Genomic DNA, 19,429 nt, shown 5'->3' with positions numbered 1-19,429 from the left:
GCAGGAGCTATACGCCTTGGGGTCTGAAGAGGGCGATGTGAGAAGGAAGAGGGTGAGGTGAGAAAGAAGAGGCTGAGAAGGAATGGAAAGAGGAAGCTGAGCTCTCTACAAAGAGGACGCAGGATGATGACTGCAGGGAAATACTGCAGCAGCGTCAGAACTGCCATATTAATGCATGCGACAATAATCCCCTTCCCTGGTTTGACACTTGTGAATCCTCGTTGTTTTCTGTTAAAAAGCCTCTGCATTGAATTCGTCTACTTGTGTATTGAAGAGAAAGTCCGCACTGATCGTTATTTTTCTTGGCATTTTATGTTTACTTTCGTAGGTCTTTTATTGTCCGTTCCAGCGCTGTTTTTTATATTTTACATCTGATTCTACGTTCAGGAGATATCAGCGTTTGAAATAATAAGTGTCCGGGAGGTTAAAATGGAGACCATATCGCAGTTACCATGGTTACATCACAAAATACTAGAAAAATATTTTTTTTTAAAGGGGTGGAAACAGGACATGCTTAGGAGGCCAGATACTAATAACATATAAATTAAACTCACTTCTGGGGGAGGTTGCTGTTTTACTTTCACAAATAAAAGCTGTTTTAACCAGTCAGAGGTCACCTATTACTTCGAACGTGGAGATAGTGAAGGGATTCTGGTTTTAGGTTTTAATTGAAAAAACAACACTGATCATTGTGCACTTCTGGTTAAAATCAATCAAATCCAAAACTTAATGTATAATTTTCTTACTGAATTAGACCTCTATTACAGGGCTGGGCAACGCCAGTCCTCAAGGGCCACCAACAGGCGAGGTTTTCAGGATGACCCTGCTTCAGCACAAGTGGCTCAATCAGTGGCTCAGTCAAAGACTGACACTGATTGAGCCACGTGTGCTAAAGCTGGGACTGATTGAGCACCTGTGCTGAAGCAGGGACTAATTGAGCCACCTGCTCTGACACAGGGATATCCTGAAAACCTGACCTGTTGGTGGCCCTCAGCTTGCCCACCCCTGCTAATAACAGCTCTGTCAGAGTTAGGATACAAAAGCAACCCATAGGTACCATGGAAAGTAACAACAAAAAAATCCCAAACGGCTCATCCAAACTCAATTATTATCCAGTGACAACATTCAGATTTTTTTTATTTTCAAATAAAATAAAAAACACCCCAAAATAAAAAGTGCCCCAAACAGGAATTCCTAATTATGAGCGAGTCCTACTATATACCTCATTGCTCAGCACTAGTTGTGTTACCATGCAATGCACCTGTCAGCAATGAGTGAGCTTTCTGCAGCAGGCTGTCTCACATGTGTGCACAGCTGCCTGAGGCCAGCCCCCGGGGGGTGTGCTATGCTGATTGCTGCAGGAGCTCATGTATAGCCGTGCTGCAGTATTGCAGTGTGCAGGCGTGGGGTAAGTGCTGATAGCATTTTGTTGCAAGCGGTAGTTGTCGCTAACAGTGATCACCCTCAGAAACTGTGCTCACCCTCAGAAACTGTGCTCTGATCCTATTTACTGTGCAGTCGTTTACACGTGCAGCTATTGCAGTAGGTTTGCAATCCATAGCATTTGGTGTTGGATGTAAATGACATAGATTAACCTGTGTTTAGAATCTCCATAAAACTATTAGGAGGTCTGGGTAACCTGACTGGACAGGCTGGGTTATTTTCTTGCCTGCAATGGGGGGAACGGCAATGTAATAGAGTTTATCCCTAGTTACCTGGAGCTGAGGGTTACTATTAGGTCCAGTAAGTCCTACTTTGAGCATGTTTTGTCATACTGGCCAAAATATGTAACTATAGCCCCAAATTAAATGTTGGCAATTATTCAAGGCTTGTGTGCAGTATAAGTAATCATAAAGGGTTAAAATGTGTTGGGTTTAAAAGGTGCATTGATCTTGTATTTTTGGCGTCATTGGTCACTGTTAAGTGCTGATTAAGTTTGTGTGTATATATATCTATCTCATACACATGTTTTTTGGAGTGAGTGTCTCATAACACTGTGCTGAACTCCAGTCCTCCACCGTCCCCACCAAACAGGTTATGTTTTCAGGATCTCCCTGTCAAAGATTGAGCCACCTGTGCTGATGCTGTGATATCCTGAAAACCTGACCTGCTTGGGGGGGAAGGGTCTCGAGGACTGGAGTTGAGAACCCCTGTTTAGGCTGAGGATTTTAAAACCAAGATTGGCTCCGCCTGGATAAACATGAGTTTGGTCATGTAAAGCGGAATAGTTTGCATGGGTAGGGAAATACGTCTATTGGTTCAGCGATATACATGTTGTTGACTAGAAATACTTAGTTGTGCTAATCTGGAACCAGGTTGTCAGCCTCTGGGTACATCATGCCGTGCAGAAGGCTTACCGATTTCTTCGTTTCATACAGGACAGGGTGAGCCTGTTCTGGTTTTTGCAGATGTTATAGGGGTTTGTTGCTGTTCCTCTTGGGAGAATCTAAAATAGAATAAAAACAATGGGATATTGTGGTGAGCTGCACTTGGTTGGGCTGTATTTATGACCTGGCCTCCTGGAAAGGCCAAACAATGTGTCTGGAAAGTATATATAAACTCTGTTAGTTAGGGATACGTTATTCCAGCAGGTGGTTTAACCCAATGAAATTTATTTATAAAATGTTTTACCAGGAAGTAATACATTGAGTTTCCTCTCGTTTTCAAGTATGTCCTGGGCTTAGAGTTAAGATTACAAATAATACATGGTTACATAAGAGAACAGGGTTATACAATATATACAAGGCGTTGCATGGACAGTTAGAGATAATATATTTATAGGCGTATGTAACAGTTACAGACAAGATTAAAACGTGAGACCGCTTTTAGTTTTGAATGAACTTAGACTAGTGGCTGAGAGTCTCCGGTAGACTGTTCCAGTTTTGGGGTGCACGGTAAGAGGAGGAGCGGCTGGATACTTTGCTGAACCTTGGGACCATGAACAGTCTTTTGGAGTCAGATCTCAGATAAGTGCTGCATGTGGTACGGGTGAGGAGCTTGGTGGGAATAGGGCTGAACCCATTAATTACATTATGTTTAATCCCATTAACCCAATGAAATGGGGTTTATAGTAATACTAAAGGGGCTTTTTACCAAAATCTCAATGCTACAAAGCTTGTGCACAAATTCTACTTATGTGTTTTTTTTTCATAATTGTAATGCTTCCCATTACAGCAGGGCAACTTTAATAAATATCCACTCTATGACCTGGCAGTTAATGTGAGTCTTTCATTGTAGTGAGAGTGGAGTGGAGTGGGGGGGGGGAGGAAATCCCAAAAGTGCACATTTTGTGGGGAAAAGGGTATTAACTGCTAGCGTTAACTGTCTGGGTAATATACATATGTACTGCAATAAAGTAATGATACCCAGCCTTTACAGCTTATTTCCTACACATTATCTACCCCCATTCGGTATAGTGAGAAGTCTGGTAATATACCATTAGCAATGCCTAATCTTCTTCTATTGGCTTGAGTTGACTTGAATTAATTAACCCATTTGCTGCAGAATTGTCAACACGTTGGCGATCGTCCCATGCTCCATTCCATCTCGAAGACGGACTTTTGAGTTAGAGGGAAAATGACTGTGGGTAACATTTTGCCCCTGCATTAAACGATCATTTAAAAAAAAAAAAAAATCTAAATCCATATAGATTTCCTTTGCTAAATATATCCCAGTACATTCCAATCTTAAATGTTCTAACGAGATATACAGTTAACCCACACAATGAAAGCCACTGATGGTTTGGAATGTAGGCTGACTTCCTGATCAAAAATGCATTGCTTTTATTGTCCATGGTAGGAAACAACCATTGTTCTTAACCTTTTTAATATGTACTGAGTTAAAATGTTAAATAGTTTTCCATGGCAGTGTCATTACAGTCGACTGCAACTTTTTACTTGCGTATAGATTTAATTCTACAGTAAATGGTAAACCTGCCATGTTCTATTATAGAGATTAATATGTCATGAGGAATTTGAGCCTCCTTTTTGGAGGTGTCTTGCTTGGATATCTAACCAGGTCCTTCATAACAGCCACTGAAACAAGAATAGAATATGGTAGAGCAAGCAGTACGGGAGCTCTTTGCTGGTCTGAGTGATCAATAGTCTTGTTCAATAGATAAACATGGCTGTAATCCCTAAACAAGTGTTATATGACCAGATTATTGACTTGCTAAAACTGTTACTCGGGCTGGTCAGCTTCTGAACTTCTACCATGACCAGAAGATTGAGGGTCACTTGTCCCCTGACCTGAAACATTGGAAGTCACTGGCAGTAATTGCTGCTGATGAGCAGTGTTACATGGAATGTAGTGACCGGTGTGACTTGTTTCACACTGCAGCTGTGCGACCTTTATTTTCGTTAGACCATTTGCTAACTTGTGTGGATATGAACAATTTGGTTCGATCGCCAAGCCAAATGCCATCGTGTTTCATTGATTTGCCTGGAGTTGGGCTTTTGTTTTATGTTTACGTTATGTTAGGCTGAGTCCTTAGAGGGGGAAGCTGCGCTCCTCCGCGCTGAGGCTCGCCTGCTCAGTCAGAAGCGATTCCATGCACTGGCAGGCGAGCCAGCGTGCTCGATTGGGACGCGGCGCAATGACGTCGCTGGGCCAATGGCCCGCGAAGCGCCGACGTCAACGTCATGACGCTGCTTCGCGCTGATTGGGTGTTTTCAGCCGACAGCGCGCTGAGAAACAGTTTCGGCTGTCTGCTAAAAATCCCTGCGCCTCAGCACGCCTGTGGACGCTCGTGGCTCAAGACATCCTCATTGAGGATGACAGGGCTCATCGCGGAGCTTCCCCCTCTATGGACCCAGCCTTAGAAATAGTGGACTTCTGTCACTGAGGTTTGAGACTCTGCTTTAGGACAGTTATTTAGAAACTTGTCCATGTCTACAACCAGCTCATCAGAATCCTACATGATGTCTTGGGGCCCATTAAATGTTTAAATTCTGCAAGGTCTACATACTCTTTGCAATGTACTATTGTAAATAAAATTACTTCTTGTGAGCACATTCACATGTCACAGGTCTGTAACCAAGTCTTTCCCCATAATCGCTTGGCAAACAGTGCTTCCACCCCAGCCAGGGATTCTGGGTAATGACATGCAAATGAGCACAGTGTCACTCTTTACTTCTCATCCATTTAATGTCATATGTAATATAATGCAGTGAAGTTTATATTGTCAAAAGCAGAAGCCCTGTTGATTTTGTAGGAAATTGATGGCTGCCACCGAATGCGAGACTACGGCCTCATTCGCTCAAGTACTTTATATGAGAGTAATGGTTTGGTGCTGTATAAAAGTTACTCGAACTTCTGAAAGTAAAGTGCTGAAGATGGGCTGCATTAGCGTAATGTTCAACATCGCTTCACTGGAAAGCGTGCGTGCTAGTTAAATATATGTATGGCTTCAGATTATGATTTATTATTTATTTTTTTAAATATTAAAAAAAAAGAACACTTTAATTCTGGGGGTTTCTGAGCACTTTTTTTTCCGTCTCCATATGTCCTTCTGAGTTGCAATTGTGTCCTCCCTGTGGCTGGATTGCTGCAAGAGGTCTAATTCAATAAGAAATGATACTTCATTTCCTTGTTTTAAAAAAAAATGTTGATCGGTTTTAACAGAGTGCTGGATTAGTCGGTGTTTCGGTTAAAACCGGAATCCTTACGTAGGACAAAACATGAAAGATCTCTCCTGCAAAGTTCTCCGGAAAGACAAGAACTGCCGCAGCCTACGATTTTAACGTGCTAAATTTGAGTGAGATGTGGAAATAGTGCACTTCTCTTTCTTATTTATAGCTGTGTGTAATCTCTCTGTGCAGATGTTGGGGTTTATCTGATAGGAGTACATGGCCTGTATCTTGGGACAAAACCACATTAACTCTAAGGTAGCTAAAGATAGATGGCTAGATAGATCCTGTTATTTATGTGTGCGTCATTGGTGATTTTAATTGTATTTTAAATACTTTTTATATTTTTCAGTCGCTATAGTTTAAAGCAGGGGCGCGCGAGACTTAGTGCGGGGGGGGGGGCGCGCGGGGTTTACAGAGGCCCCGCGCACTTCCCGAAGGCACTTAAATTAAGTGCCGGGGGAGCTGCAGGGCCTTTGTAAACCTAACCTAACTTACCTTGGCTCCAGCGGCTTCTCACACGATTCGCCATGGCAAATGATGCCGCGAGGTCATGTGACGTCACATTGCTATGGTGACGTCATGACGCCAGCGCAGGGATGAGGGGACCGCCGGCAGGGGGGCACAGGGAAAAAGTTTGCGCCCCCTTGGTTTAAAGTTCTGATATTGGTCCTGGAGAAATAAAGATTAGTTGTATCATTGACCCTGAACTTTGAGAACCAAAAAAAAAAGCTGCATTTTTAGAAGGCACAGAACACTACAATTGTGTCTGAGAAACCTATTTTGGCCTCTAAAAAGTAGATTGTGTGTGTGTGTTCTCTACCTCATAGAAAAGCTACATTTATCATTATTTAATGTTTTTAGGTTATTGCCGTTTCTCTTCGCTCTGACTAAACTTTGTCAAATCTAAAAAGTTTGAAGCATCTTCATTGATTCACTTTCCGGTGTGTCTTCCGGAGACGTTTGTGGTGGCGGCAGCAGCTTCAATAGAAGTTGGCAGGAAGAAAAACACATTTCACTTGAGGAAGCGTCTGCCATTAACTCTTCGTCTTCAGAGAACGCAATGACCGAGTTTTTGTTTTGCTTCAGCTGTTGCATCGGTGAGCAGCCACAACCGGTAAGTTAAATTCCTACTTTCCGTGTGTTACCGTAATATGCTCGGGATCCGTTGTGTTGTAGATATCCTGGTGGTATTGGTGATTAACCAAAATATAGATAAAAAAAATTGCATTTCATTGGGGCAAAAATAAACTTGTGTAGCCAGCACCCATACGCAATCATGAATAAAGACGGTTAACCCCCTTGTGAAGATATTTGCAAAGACTTCTTGAGTCCAGAAAACCTCCTAGAGTTCTACTTGCATATGAATCATCTAGTTTAACTAGAGGAACATCAAAAGAGAAATGGAATGCAGCCATAGAAACCAATGTTACGACTGCCGCGCAGTTTTTATCAACTCTTTGGGACCTGCAGGATTTCCCTACATCTAGGAGCACCGGCATATTGAGTTTTGAGACCTCTAGGTAGTGTGCCTGCAGAACTGTGAATGTTTTCACCAGTTAAACCAGAAAACAGAGTACAATGCTTTAGGTCTAACCCTGGACCAGGGATAGACCAGAATTGATACTCAATGTTTTCACCAAATAAACTACGATTCGTAAGTAGAGCTCCTATAAAGTGTTTTGTTTTTACCCTAGTAGCAGTCCAAGCTGCCTTCCCCCCCATTTATTCCCCCCCTTATAATATGTGCATCAATACAATCCACACAATAATTAACTAAGTTGCCCATCGATCCATTCTCCTGTGATCAATCAGTGAAGGGTCGGGGGGTTCACTAAATAGCTGTCAGTGCAGCAGAAGAGGACCAAAGATGCAAAGTTCATTGGGGAAGATCATGTGACCAGGCAGTCATTAGATACAATTGATGCACAGCTAGAGAGGGCAGAGCTCAAAGGGGTGTGCCAGAGCCTGTTTCAGAAGAGGAAGGGGATGTGACTTTGTAAATGGTTGCTATAGAAACAAAAAATGCTTGTAACATTATAAATGCCATTCAGAATTGTTTAAAAAAAAATGCTACAAGTGTTTTCTCCTAGTACAGAACTGATTTTATTTTAAAAATAAATAAGAACACACAGAATATTGCTTGGTCTGCAGCTTTAATGCTGCAGTTCAGGCAATATCCTGCATGTGTGGTTTTTTTTAATAAATCAGTTCTGTAGTAAGTAAAAATACTTTTAGCATTTTCTGTTTAAAAAAAAAAAAAAAAAAAAACAACTTTGGTCTTTCAATGTGCTTGTATTCTATTTTAACAAGCATGCTTGTTCCTATAGCAACGATTTATATTCCCCATATTTAAAGATGTCGCCAAACTTTGCCGATCAATAGACTGAGAACGAATTGACCGGCAGCTATGCAGTTCTTTAGGTAATTGGAGATTGCCCACATGAAACTATTGAACTAAAAAAAAAAAAAAAAAAAAATTTAAAAAGACAACTGCAGCTTTAAGTAGTCTTTGCAAATATCTACACAAGGGGGTTTAACTTTCTTTATTCATTGGTGGTAACCAATCTCTGACACTTTCACTGCCAGATGGACACAGGAGAAAAGTAGCTACACAATGTGTCAACTTTATTGAAAAGCTCCAGAATAAAATGTACAGTAGGATTGATTTTGAAATCGGATATATTTAACCTCTTTGCTGCCAGAGGGCCCAGCAATACATTGCAAAGAGGATCTTTTTACATATAATACCTTTACCCCTGGCCAATAGAGGACCACACCATAGTGTGTGTGTGTGTGTCTCAGCGGTTACCTTATTTCTCAGGGTGCTGGTCTTTGGGGTGGGATGTTGAGCAAGGGAAAGAGGCGCCAGGAACTTTTCTCTTAACTTTATTGAACTGGCATCTTTGGGGTATCAACAGGACTGTTTTTTGGTTATATGATCATTTCTTGTTACATGCAGAGACACACACCCAGGTTTCCTCAACCATGAGGCAGGGTAGGTCTTTTTCAAGCCTTTCCCCTGGTGCTAAAATTTTTGGGGACTTCTCCCAACAGCTCTTCCAGGTCTCAATGAGCCTGTATGAAGAACCCACTTCCTACTGTGGCAGGCTACTGGTTACTGACGTCTCTAGGTCCCCTATACTGGGAGACTTGCCCTTGCTGGAAAACAAGAAAATTGTTGCTTGCCCTTAGTTACAGGACTAAAGCTGAGCTCATACGCTCCGCTTGCTTGCGAGAGTGCGAGCTCCATCCGTGCTGCACTGCTGTAGCACAAGCGATCTGTACTCTGTGTTGCGGGCGATGGTGCAATAACAGAAGTATGCCTGATGTGCGCACACAGCAACTCCGGGACTACAAGCTCAGCCTAAGAGCCCTGGAGATACCCCTCAACATGGGTCCACTTAAGATCTAAAAAAAATAATTCAAGTCCCTTCTATTCATAAGCTTTACCCTGCCCCATGTTGCTGAGAGGCTTAATCTAACTGAGTCATCCACCTAAAGGGTTGACCTTTCCAGCACATTCTAGATCAGGGGTCTCAAACTCGGTCCTCGAGCTACCAGCAGGCCAGGTTTTCTGAATATCTGTGCTTTTGCACAGGTGGCTCAATCGGGGATATCCATAAAACCTGGCCTGTTGGTGGCTCTTGGGGACAGAATTTGAGACCCCCTATTCTAGAAGAACAGAAACTAGCCAATCACTGATCTAGGTGACTTGCCACATAAGATTGGTTACTTACTAGGGCCTGTAAGAGGATGTAACCCCTTACCTCCCTGTAGGGTGGGTAGTTATTATAGTATACCCCAATGGTGCTACATATAACATTAAGTGTAGGGTATTTATTTTGGCTTCTGTTACCTTTAATAATATACCAACAAAGTTGACATATAGTACACAACGTTCCAAACCTCACAGAGCTCTTCGTATGTCCTACTGTTTAGAAAAGGCGAAGGCGAATCGACAGAAGCATGATTGGGGAGCCGAAGAATTTTGTGCACACTGCCCACGTAGGGTCGGGAGACGCCAATGCCGGATTTGCGATGGTAAGTGGGCTTTTTACACGGGACTGTTAAATGTACAGTAACAACGCAGAATAAGTCAACTGGCGTTAGCCAAACGAGAGGTCCCAATCTTAACAACGGATTTATTTTGCAAGCTGCTGGATCGAAAACATGTCTTGGGGTTGAAGGAGCAGCTCAGTGAGGAAAGGAGCTGACTCATAACGACACAGAGCTTGAAACAGGGGGGCCCGGTTCTATTCCCGGTGTTGGCTCCTTGTGATCTTGGGTGACTTTATCTCTGTTACCAAAACATAGATTGTAAGCTCTGTGGCAGGGACTTGTGCATGCAAAAATGATATCTACACTGGCAGCGCTATACAAGAACTAATGTATTCTGCATTATACATGGATGGTCAGCGTGGAGATGCAATCACTGGTTGTACAAAGAGCCTCACTAAATTCTTAATGCTGTACTTATCTTACAAGGTCAAACTTATACTTATTTAGTACATCTGTTTAAAACTGGGCACCGCTTCTGTTTCGGCACCAAGGCCTGTTGGTGTGACACATTGATCACGGGTTTTTATGCACCAATTTAACATACTTCAATGTGCTACAGTTTTGCACAAATTGACTGCATTTTTGTGACTATTTTTACAATTCCTTGAATGAGGCGGTGTGTGAGCTAAATAAAATGCTTGTCATAAGGAATCCTCTTTCTCTTAGGGTGGATCATTCCAGGACCAGATGAAATCGAAAGGTGGTTACACACCGGGCATATCGTCAACTGCACTTTAGCAGCTGTAAGTACATAAAGATTAATATTTTTATTTTTTTGAAGAATTTTTACTTCTACTTGCGTCATTTTAAACTTTAAAAAAAGTGGTATTCTCCCGAAACCACCCCCACCATGCAAAAAAGACCCAAAACAACTAATGCTCCATAGAACACCTGTTGATGGTAAAACTTACTAAAAAGGAAAGTCTGTAGTTATCTCAAACTACAAATAGGTCCCTGGGGTCATCAGCAGAAAACTGCTTTATATTGGCTGACGCTGGCCGTATTCTCCTAGTCAATTTTTTTTCTTTCCCGGGAAATTCAATTAAATGTTGAGTCTGAGACCCACCGCCACCAAATACTTTATAACCTTTTTGGGTGTCAGAGGCAAAAAATAGTTGACTAATAAAATAAAATGCTTTTGAAGCCCCCTGTTACACTCAATGGGTTACGTATCATGCATTGTTGTGCCTTGGTTTATTAACATCCAAGATTAATTTTATTTATTGACCAAACCGTGTATCCAGTGTACAATATTTTGGATGGACATGGAGGCAACTTTTTTTTTTTTGTTCTTTCCGGCAGCTGAAGGTGTTGACAAGAACATTGATTTTTGCACAAATGGGCATTCTTCATCAGAGGAGAACAATCCGTACAAAGGAAACCAAGATCACGCTTCAGTTGGCGATGCGGAAATGGTTCGAGGCCTTTTCAGAACGCACACGGGCTACCAGCGGTTCAACGCAAAACTATGAATCTGAACACGTCACGTGTCCTAATTTATTTCTCTGATTTTTAAATGTTACGGCACATCCAATTTATTTCTGCATATGCGGTGTGAGTAACATGCATGGCACTTGCACATTTATTTTTTTTCCGTGTGTACCATTGTGTGCAAACAATACATGGTTCCTTACTACTCCCTCCCCCTCCTTATCTTATACTGGAGTACCCGCTGAAGCTTTTGCTTTGTATATAGGATGTACTAATGCGTCGTGCTATTGATTGATTTTTGATGTATGAAGTCACAAATGAAGCCTTCTATTTTTATTTTCACCATGAGATTAAAGCCAGTGTTATCATATTTTTCCAGAATTCCTGTTTTTTTTGTGCACTTGTTCACAGTAGGGTTAATGTTGGCTGATTTTTTTATTTTTTTATTTTTTTAACTTTTCAAATTTAATTACGTTTGCTGGTATAATTTTGTGCTAATAATTAATGAATTTGTGTGAATAAATGTACGCAGTGACTCTTTGTGAGGGTCAAAACTCGCAGAAAGGGAACTGATCTGTCGGCCTGATGGGTTCCAGCAGGGGTGGGCAACTCCGCTCCTCAAGGGCCACCAACAGGTCAGGTAAAGGATATGCCTGCTTCAGCACAGGTGGCTGTCACAGATTGAGCCACCTGTGCTGAATCAGGGATATCCTTAACCTGACCTGTTGGTGGCCGTTGTTGACTGCAGTTGCCTACCCCTAGCTTAGGGCGGCGCAGGCGGCCGCGTGAGCGTTCCCCACCAGCAGGGGAATCCTCCCGAGCCGGTCCCAGTCCCCCCTCGCTGACGGCTCACTACGCACTGTGACACGTCAGCCGCCACGGGATTTAATAAAATTGTGATCCCGAGCAGCGATGCGTCACGTGGTGCGCTGATGAGCCAATCAGCGGTGGGAGCGGGAGCTGTCATGGAGCTATGTGTGTGTTTGTGTGTGTGTGTGTGTGTGTGTGTCTTCCAGAAGTAGCCCGTGGAGGGGGGGGGAGTAGCGGGTCCCTCCGCTCAAGCCACGCCCCTCCCACTCCCGTCCGGCTCCCGCTCCCTACAGACCGCATGTCGCGGTCTGTGTCTGTCAGTGCCCCGCCTGTCTGCAGTGCGGGCACGCTTACTGAGGGAGCGGGGCCTTAGCCTTAGAGGCACAGAGAGAAGAGCCAGGGTCTTATAAAAAAAGTCAAAAGGTCAAAACTGCTGTCTGTGAGCAGGTTTACTGGCTATGCACTTCTTTTTAACCCAGGCTGTGCAGAAAAGCTGGGTAATACGGAAGGCATACTCTTATAGGGGTTCCATGTTAAAATGGATAAGAAGCAAAAGGTGACATGGTGTGCTCATTTGCATGTCATTACCCAGAATCCCTGGCTGCACTGGAAGCACTGCATACTGAGAGATAATGGGGAAAGGCAGGGTTGCAGACACTTTCTATATTTTCAGAATAGAAACACTGACAATCAGAATTTGATACTGATCAGAAGTTTGTATCTTTTACAGAGGTAAACCTAGCCAGCCACGTTGTGTTTTGTTTTAGTATTTCCATGTATAATGGCAACGCATAAAATACATTTGTATATATTTTTTTGGCTAGTAAATGCCACATTCTGAAGCCGGTGTTGCCAACATCTGCATACACATTTTCATTTAACGACTAAAGTCAAACAAGTGTAATACTCAACCTGCTTTAAGAGGAGAAGTTTGGGAATATAACACATTAATATAGACTTTGTCACAAATGGAGGGCGTTGGTGCATTAAATCCTACTGGTGTAGGTGTATACTTCTAGAATTCTGAGTTCACTTGTTCCCATGCTATTCATTAAGTTAATTCTTGGTGCTTCAATAGATTGAGTTGATAACCTTGAGAGTAGAAAACTGCTATTTGTTCATTTTTTGTTTTTGTTTGTTTTGTATAGTGGTCGCAGTATGATGGCACTAGGGGTTAAAGGGTACCATTACTTTACTTATTTTTCATATCTAGAGTACCAATACTTTACTTACAATTCCATTTTCTTAGACTTTATTTTAGAAAGTCTCTGCTCTTGCTATTTTTTTTCCCCCCAACAAACATAATGCTTAAATCTTTTCAACACAAGTTTTACCCTAATGTTTAAGACCTTTATTTAAAAAATGATATATATAACATTGGTACCCCTACTTTTTCAAGCCAATTTAGCCACTTCCTGTATGTTCAGGGCTCAATCGCAGATGTAGAAGACTTTGTGTTTGAATATGTGTATGCTTTTGCCCCATTAAATTACATTTTGTGTAGGCTTCTAAATGAAGCTTTGCACATTAAACTATTTCCTGTAATATATCTACCCCATGTATCCATTGGCTGAACCAAGTTTCTGCATGGACCTTGGATGGGGATTGTAACTGGCAAAAGTATTCTATTAAAAGCAAGGTCCATTTTCAGGCGTGTAGCCCGCATGTTGTTTTTAACTTGCCTATGTTATAATTTCATTCGCGCCCATTGTTTATTTTGCCTCCACCTCATTCCTGTGTTTTTATCATTTTTAGTTGCCCTTTCTTATTGTGTACAAGGGTCCTCTAAATGAGTGGTTCCCAACAGGGGGTTTAGGAAGTGTGCCAAAATCTGTACTGGCGGATCCTAGGCATTATCAGGTTCCGGAGCCCATAAGGCCCAAAACTGCACCTTGGTGTGGGTGGTATAGCTGCTCATTACAATGGGAGTTGGTAAATACCACACGTCAGTGACCAGTATTAATCCGTGTGGTGATAGAGGGTTTCACTGGAAGCTTCTTTCTCCAAGTAGTTTTCTGAGCCTGCTTGTAGAAGTCAAATGACTAAAAAATAGTTGAGGAGGCCAGAGTTCCCATTATAGTATAGCATCCTTTTAATTAATGACTTTAGTTATATCGCATACTTCTCCCAATGGGACTCAAAGCACTTCAGTTACAAAAAGGGGAGAAAGATTAAAAAAAAAAAAAAAAAAAACATTTAAGGTTCTAAAACATCAAACGCAAGGAAAGATCCAATACAGGCTGGGATTTATTTATTTTTATTTATTTATAAAATATTTTACCAGGAAGTAATACATTGAGAGTTACCTCTCGTTTTCAAGTATGTCCTGGGCACAGAGTAAAACAAATGATACATGTTTACAAATACAGTTACATAAATGAACAGGGTATATACAAGACATTGCGTGCACAGTTAAAGAAAATATATATTATGGGCGTATGAAACAGTTACAGACCAGATTAAAATGTGAGACAGCCTTAGATTTGAAAGAACTTAAACTGGTGCTGGATGTGAGTCTCCGGTAGGTTGTTCCAGTTTTGGGGTGCACGGTAGGAGGAGGAGGAACGTCCGGATACTTTGTTGAGCCTTGGGACCATGAATAGTCTTTTGGAGTCTGATCTCAGGTGATAAGTGCTGCAGGTGGTAGGGGTGAGGAGCTTGTTCAGATAGCTGAGTAGCTTGCCCGTGAAGAATTTAAAGGCAAGACAGGAAAGGTGAACTTTGCGCCTAGACTCTAGTGATGACCAATCTAGTTCTATGAGCATTTTGCAGTGATGTGTGTTATAGTTGCATTGGAGAACAAAACGACAAATTGAATTGTAGAGGGTGTCAAGTTTGCTAAGGTGGGTTTGAGGTGCCGAGCCATATACTATGTCTTCATAGTCAATAATTGGCATTAGCATCTGCTGCGCGATACGCTTTCTGACCAGGCGACTTAGGGAGGATTTGTTCCTGTAAAGTACCCCTAGTTTGGCATAGGTCTTGGTTGTCAGGGTAACAATGTGCATCCCGAATGTTAAGTGGGAGTCAAACCATAAGCCCAGGTATTTAAAACTAGTGACAGGGGTTAGGGTGGTGCTAGCGTTGGTTCTAATCAGGAGCTCAGTCACTGGAAGCTTTAAAAATTTAGTCTTGGTCCCAAATACCATTGTTACAGTCTTGTCAGATTTTAAAAACAGTTTGTTTTGGGAAATCCAGTTTTCAAGTCTCAAAAGTCAGACTGAAGTATGTGTTGAAGGTCGGAGAGGCTATGGCTGTGTGCATATAGGATTGTGTCATCTGCATACATTTGTGTTGAGGCTTCCTTAAAAGCTTTGGGAAGATCATTAATGAACACTGAGAAGAGTAGGGGCCCCAGAACAGAGCCTTGCGGGACACCACAGGTGATATCCAGGGGGTTGGAGTTAGAGCCTGAGATGGACACATGTTGGGATGGTACTTTAGCTATTAAATGCTGAACAGGTTGTGGTTCATTAATTAAATGCCTGGGTAAACAGGTAGGTCTTGAGCCTATTTGTATAGATTTCCAGAGAGGGGCCTCTCAAACTGGACGATGCAGACTGTTCCAGAGAGTGGGAGCAGCGTCGCTAAAAGTTCGGGCGCCAGAGGAAGTCACGGAGATTCTGGGAACCGTTAGGAGTCCTTCATCTGCAGATGGGAGTGTAGGGAACTAGAAACAGATAGATGGGACCTTGGTCATGTCGTGCTTTAAAATGTCGTCAAGCCAAACGTGAAATAAATTCGCCACTTAGCAGGCAGCCAGTGCTTCAATTTAAAACCGTGGGGCGTCCGATTTCCATGTTACCTGTAGCCATGACATCTGCCGGTGACAGCCAAAGTGCGCCAAGGGAAGGAGATGCTGTGCAGATGCAGCTACGAGTATTCTAACACTGCTTTGAAAAATCTGCGGCATTCTCCCAGTAATGCTGCAACATTTCTCTGACATTTCTGCAGGCAGACTAATGGCCCATCGGATTAACACTGCGGGGGTCCCTGGTCAATTTTAATGGGATTGCCAGGGACTCCCTCTGTGTTAATCTGATGGGCCATTAGTCTGTCTGCAGAAATGTCGCAGCATTACTGGGAGAATGCCCCAGATTTTCCAATGCAAGTGTTGGGATACTCGTGGCTGAACCTGTATGTACCCAGAGACGCTAAATATCTGGTGACAACATAGGTCGGATGGGCACCCACCTCTGGGCTCTCCGATGTGCTTTTGCAGGGAGTTATTATGAATGAGTTTTTGTTATTTAATAATAATAATAATAATAATAATAATAATAAAAACACGCAATATATAGAAAACAGCAGGCTCACTGTGGTTTAAAGTTGAAAACCCATTGCGCATGCGCAACATAATATATTTCGCTTTGGCCACATGGGGGTTCCCGGCAGATCAATGCGCATGCGCCCAGTTTTGTCTCGTCACTGGTTACTATGCAAAATTGGGCAAGAGCAGGCAGGGAAAAAACACCAGACCGTCATCAGCAGCCGCGAGGAGAGAGCGCGGTGTGAGGGGGGGAGAGAGCGCGGTGTGAGGGGGGGAGAGAGCGCGGTGTGAGGGGGGGAGAGAGCGCGGTGTGAGGGGGGGAGAGAGCGCGGTGTGAGGGGGGGAGAGAGCGCGGTGTGAGGGGGGGAGAGAGCGCGGTGTGAGGGGGGGAGAGAGCGCGGTGTGAGGGGGGGAGAGAGCGCGGTGTGAGGGGGGGAGAGAGCGCGGTGTGAGGGGGGGAGAGAGCGCGGTGTGAGGCGGGAGAGAGGGGGGAGAGTAGCCGCGGGGAGAAAGGAGAGAGCGTGGTGTGAGGGGGGAGACCAGCTGCGGGGAGAGCGCGGTGTGAGGGGGGACAGCGGGACGGGGCGACCCCTGCTGATACAGCTTTACCTTCCCCAGGGAAGGAAGTGAGGTCCCACCCCACACAGCAGAGGGGGGGCTTCCCACCCCACACAGCAGAGGGGGGGCTTCCCACCCCACACAGCAGAGGGGGGGCTTCCCACCCCACACAGCAGAGGGGGGGCTTCCCACCCCACACAGCAGAGGGGGGGCTTCCCACCCCACACAGCAGAGGGGGGCTGCCCACCCCACACAGCAGAGGGGGGGCTGCTTCCCACGCATGTGGCCCTAGCACAGTTCGTGGTTTTACTTTCTGTCCTGAGCTCTGTCAGCTGATCCTGCCGGAGAATGGGCCTCCCCCTGCTCCCACTACTCCTGCTCCTACTCCTGCAGGGGCCACAGGTAATATACATAGGGGCTTTACTACAGCAAGTATTGTTACTGTGTAACAAGTCTGTCTCCTCTACTTGCAACATGTAATGGATCAAGTTTATTTACTAAGACTGGTACTGTTATACTGTAACAAGTGTAGTTCTCCTCTAATGGCAACAGGTAATATATCAAGTATTGTTACTGTAGCAAGTATTACTATAGCAAGTATTGTTACTGTAGCAAGTATTACTATAGCAAGTATTGTTACTGTAGCAAGTATTACTATAGCAAGTATTGTTACTGTAGCAAGTATTACTATAGCAAGTATTGTTACTGTAGCAAGTATTACTATAGCAAGTATTGTTACTGTAGCAAGTCTTTCTCCTCTAATGGCAACATTAAATAGATCGAGTTTATTTACTAAGACTAGTACTGTGGCTGTAACAAGTGTAGTTCTCCTCTAATGGCAACAGGTAATTATATCAAGTTTGTTTACTATAGCAAAGTATTGTTACTATAGCAAAGTATTGTTACTATAACGAGTATTGTTACTATGAAACGTCCTTCTCTAATGCTAATGGATCCAGGTTATTTACATACCAAGTGTTGTTACTGTAACCAGCATTGTTAAAGTTTCATGCAGAAGGGTGTTGCAGTGACATTTCTAGAAAAACAAGATGGAGATTGTGTACTATATATTTCCATTTACAGCAATGTCCAATGTAATACATTTGCACTAGTTAGTGGTTATCTAAGTATACTATTGATCCAATTAACGAAAATCCTCTTGTTAACTGTTGGAAACTCCCAGAGAGCATAAAAAAGGTTGCATGATGTCATTTATTTATAAAAATGTTTTACCAGGAAGTAATACATTGAGAGTTACCTCTCGTTTTCAAGTATGTCCCGGGCACAGAGTTATAAAAAAAAAAAGTACATGGTTACATTAAAAGAACGGTTATACAGTGAATTCGCAGACAATTCATGGACATATAGAGTTGGAAAATTGGGTTCAGGGGATAAAAGGGCTGGTGAGTTTAAGATTGAAATAGAGAAGCTCTGACATCACCAAACATCTGCAAATGGCAGCAAACAGCTCACACCCTTTGGCTGTGCCAAAGGCTGTCCACCTTTGGGGCAACGCAGATATACACTGGGGTGGTTGAGATTGAACCTATTAACATTCAAGTGGGTGGGGTTAACGTTCCATAAAGTACAAGCACGTGTTAACCCTTAGCACGCTGGTCCTGTGCAGAGGGGAGCAGATCTTGGGGAGCCCCATCAGGCTGTCCGCCTTTGGGGCAACGCAGACGAGCACTGGGGTGGTTGAGATTGAATCTGTTGCAGCTGTGAACAAAAAGTTCTTTGTCACGGTCATACTAATTTATTATTATTTAGTTGTAAAGCGTCAACATATTCGGCAGTGTGGTACAATGGGGGTACAGAGATTTGATAATTACATAAATAGTTACAAATAGTGACAAACATGCACAGATACAAAGAAGTAATGAGACCCCTGCTCGCGAGAGCTTGCACTCTAGAGCAGGGGTGTGCAAACTGGGGGACGGGAGATTTTTCGGGGGGGGGTGTGGTCGGTTGCAGAGGCCCCACGCTCTTCCCCAAGGCATTTGAATGAAATGCCACGGGAATGTGCGAAGCCTCTGCAACTTCACTTACCGGGATTCAGAGGCTCGGTAACATGACCCCTGCGGTGTCATTTGACGCCGGTTGACACGACAACGTGACGTCACAAGACCCCGGCAAAAGAGGTAAGGGGGGCACGAGCATGGGGGAAGCAGGCAAAAGGGGCGAAGCTCAAATAGTTCGCACACTCCTGCTCCTAGAGGGAATGAAGGACAATGTTGAAACAAAAAGGTAAAGTGGCTGCTCATTGTGGAATGGAGTGTGGTCCAGCAAGACAGCTGATTGGGTTGAGGGTGGGAATGTTGGAGGGTGTTACATAGCATGGAGATAGGTCCAGCTGCACAGCTTGTCTCAATGGGGTTGGATGGTAGTGGGAGGCCTGATAACTCACTGTTTCCAGGAAGCCTTTCAGGGAGTTTCTAAATTTGTGGAAGCTGGGGGAGAGTCTGGTGGTAGGGAATTCCAGAGAGAAGGCAGCACTGGAGAAGTCTTGCAGGTGGCAGTGAGAGGCGTTGGGAAGCCGGACGTTGTGGGCAGAAAGTAGGGGGTGTTTAGGGATATATTTGGGAATGAGGGGTGAGATCTAAAGGTGCAGTGTCATCAAGAGCTTTGTTATTCAGAGCTAGGGTTTTACATTTTTTCGAGAGGATATGGG

The 19,429-nt window shown here is 43.4% G+C and overlaps 2 protein-coding genes across 7 annotated transcripts in view; both read left to right on the top strand.

Annotated features, from left to right (window-relative positions):
- Nucleotides 1-1,299: 1,299 nt before the first annotated feature.
- CDC42SE2 (CDC42 small effector 2) lies at nt 1,300-11,492 on the top strand. Of its 3 annotated transcripts, none has more exons than XM_075575609.1 (5): nt 1,300-1,408; nt 6,492-6,744; nt 9,570-9,671; nt 10,356-10,432; nt 10,992-11,492. In XM_075575609.1, the coding sequence occupies exons 2-4, from the start codon at nt 6,691-6,693 to the stop codon at nt 10,425-10,427; spliced, it is 228 nt and encodes a 75-aa protein (XP_075431724.1). In that variant the 5' UTR covers nt 1,300-1,408; nt 6,492-6,690; the 3' UTR covers nt 10,428-10,432; nt 10,992-11,492. The 3 variants fall into 3 exon arrangements, with proteins under 3 accessions (XP_075431724.1, XP_075431723.1, XP_075431725.1); XM_075575608.1 differs by lacking the exon at nt 1,300-1,408 and adding an exon at nt 2,292-2,384; XM_075575610.1 differs by lacking the exon at nt 1,300-1,408 and adding an exon at nt 5,815-5,885.
- A 5,264-nt stretch (nt 11,493-16,756) lies between these two features.
- The window catches only part of SPPL2A (signal peptide peptidase like 2A), a 34,530-nt gene continuing 31,857 nt past the window's right edge, over nt 16,757-19,429 (top strand). Inside the window, exon 1 of one of the 4 annotated variants that reach the window (XM_075575606.1) lies at nt 16,757-17,160. In XM_075575606.1, coding sequence (XP_075431721.1) covers nt 17,107-17,160 — 54 coding nt within the window. In that variant the 5' untranslated portion in view covers nt 16,757-17,106. The remainder of the gene's footprint in view (nt 17,161-19,429) is intronic. The other 3 variants (XM_075575604.1, XM_075575607.1, XM_075575605.1) reach the window with 3 other exon arrangements.

Source organism: Ascaphus truei, chromosome 18, assembly GCF_040206685.1.
Source record: "Ascaphus truei isolate aAscTru1 chromosome 18, aAscTru1.hap1, whole genome shotgun sequence".
Lineage (NCBI taxonomy): Eukaryota > Metazoa > Chordata > Amphibia > Anura > Ascaphidae > Ascaphus > Ascaphus truei.
The sequence above is the reverse complement of the archived record's forward strand: the minus strand, read 5'-3'. Positions and strand labels throughout refer to the sequence as shown.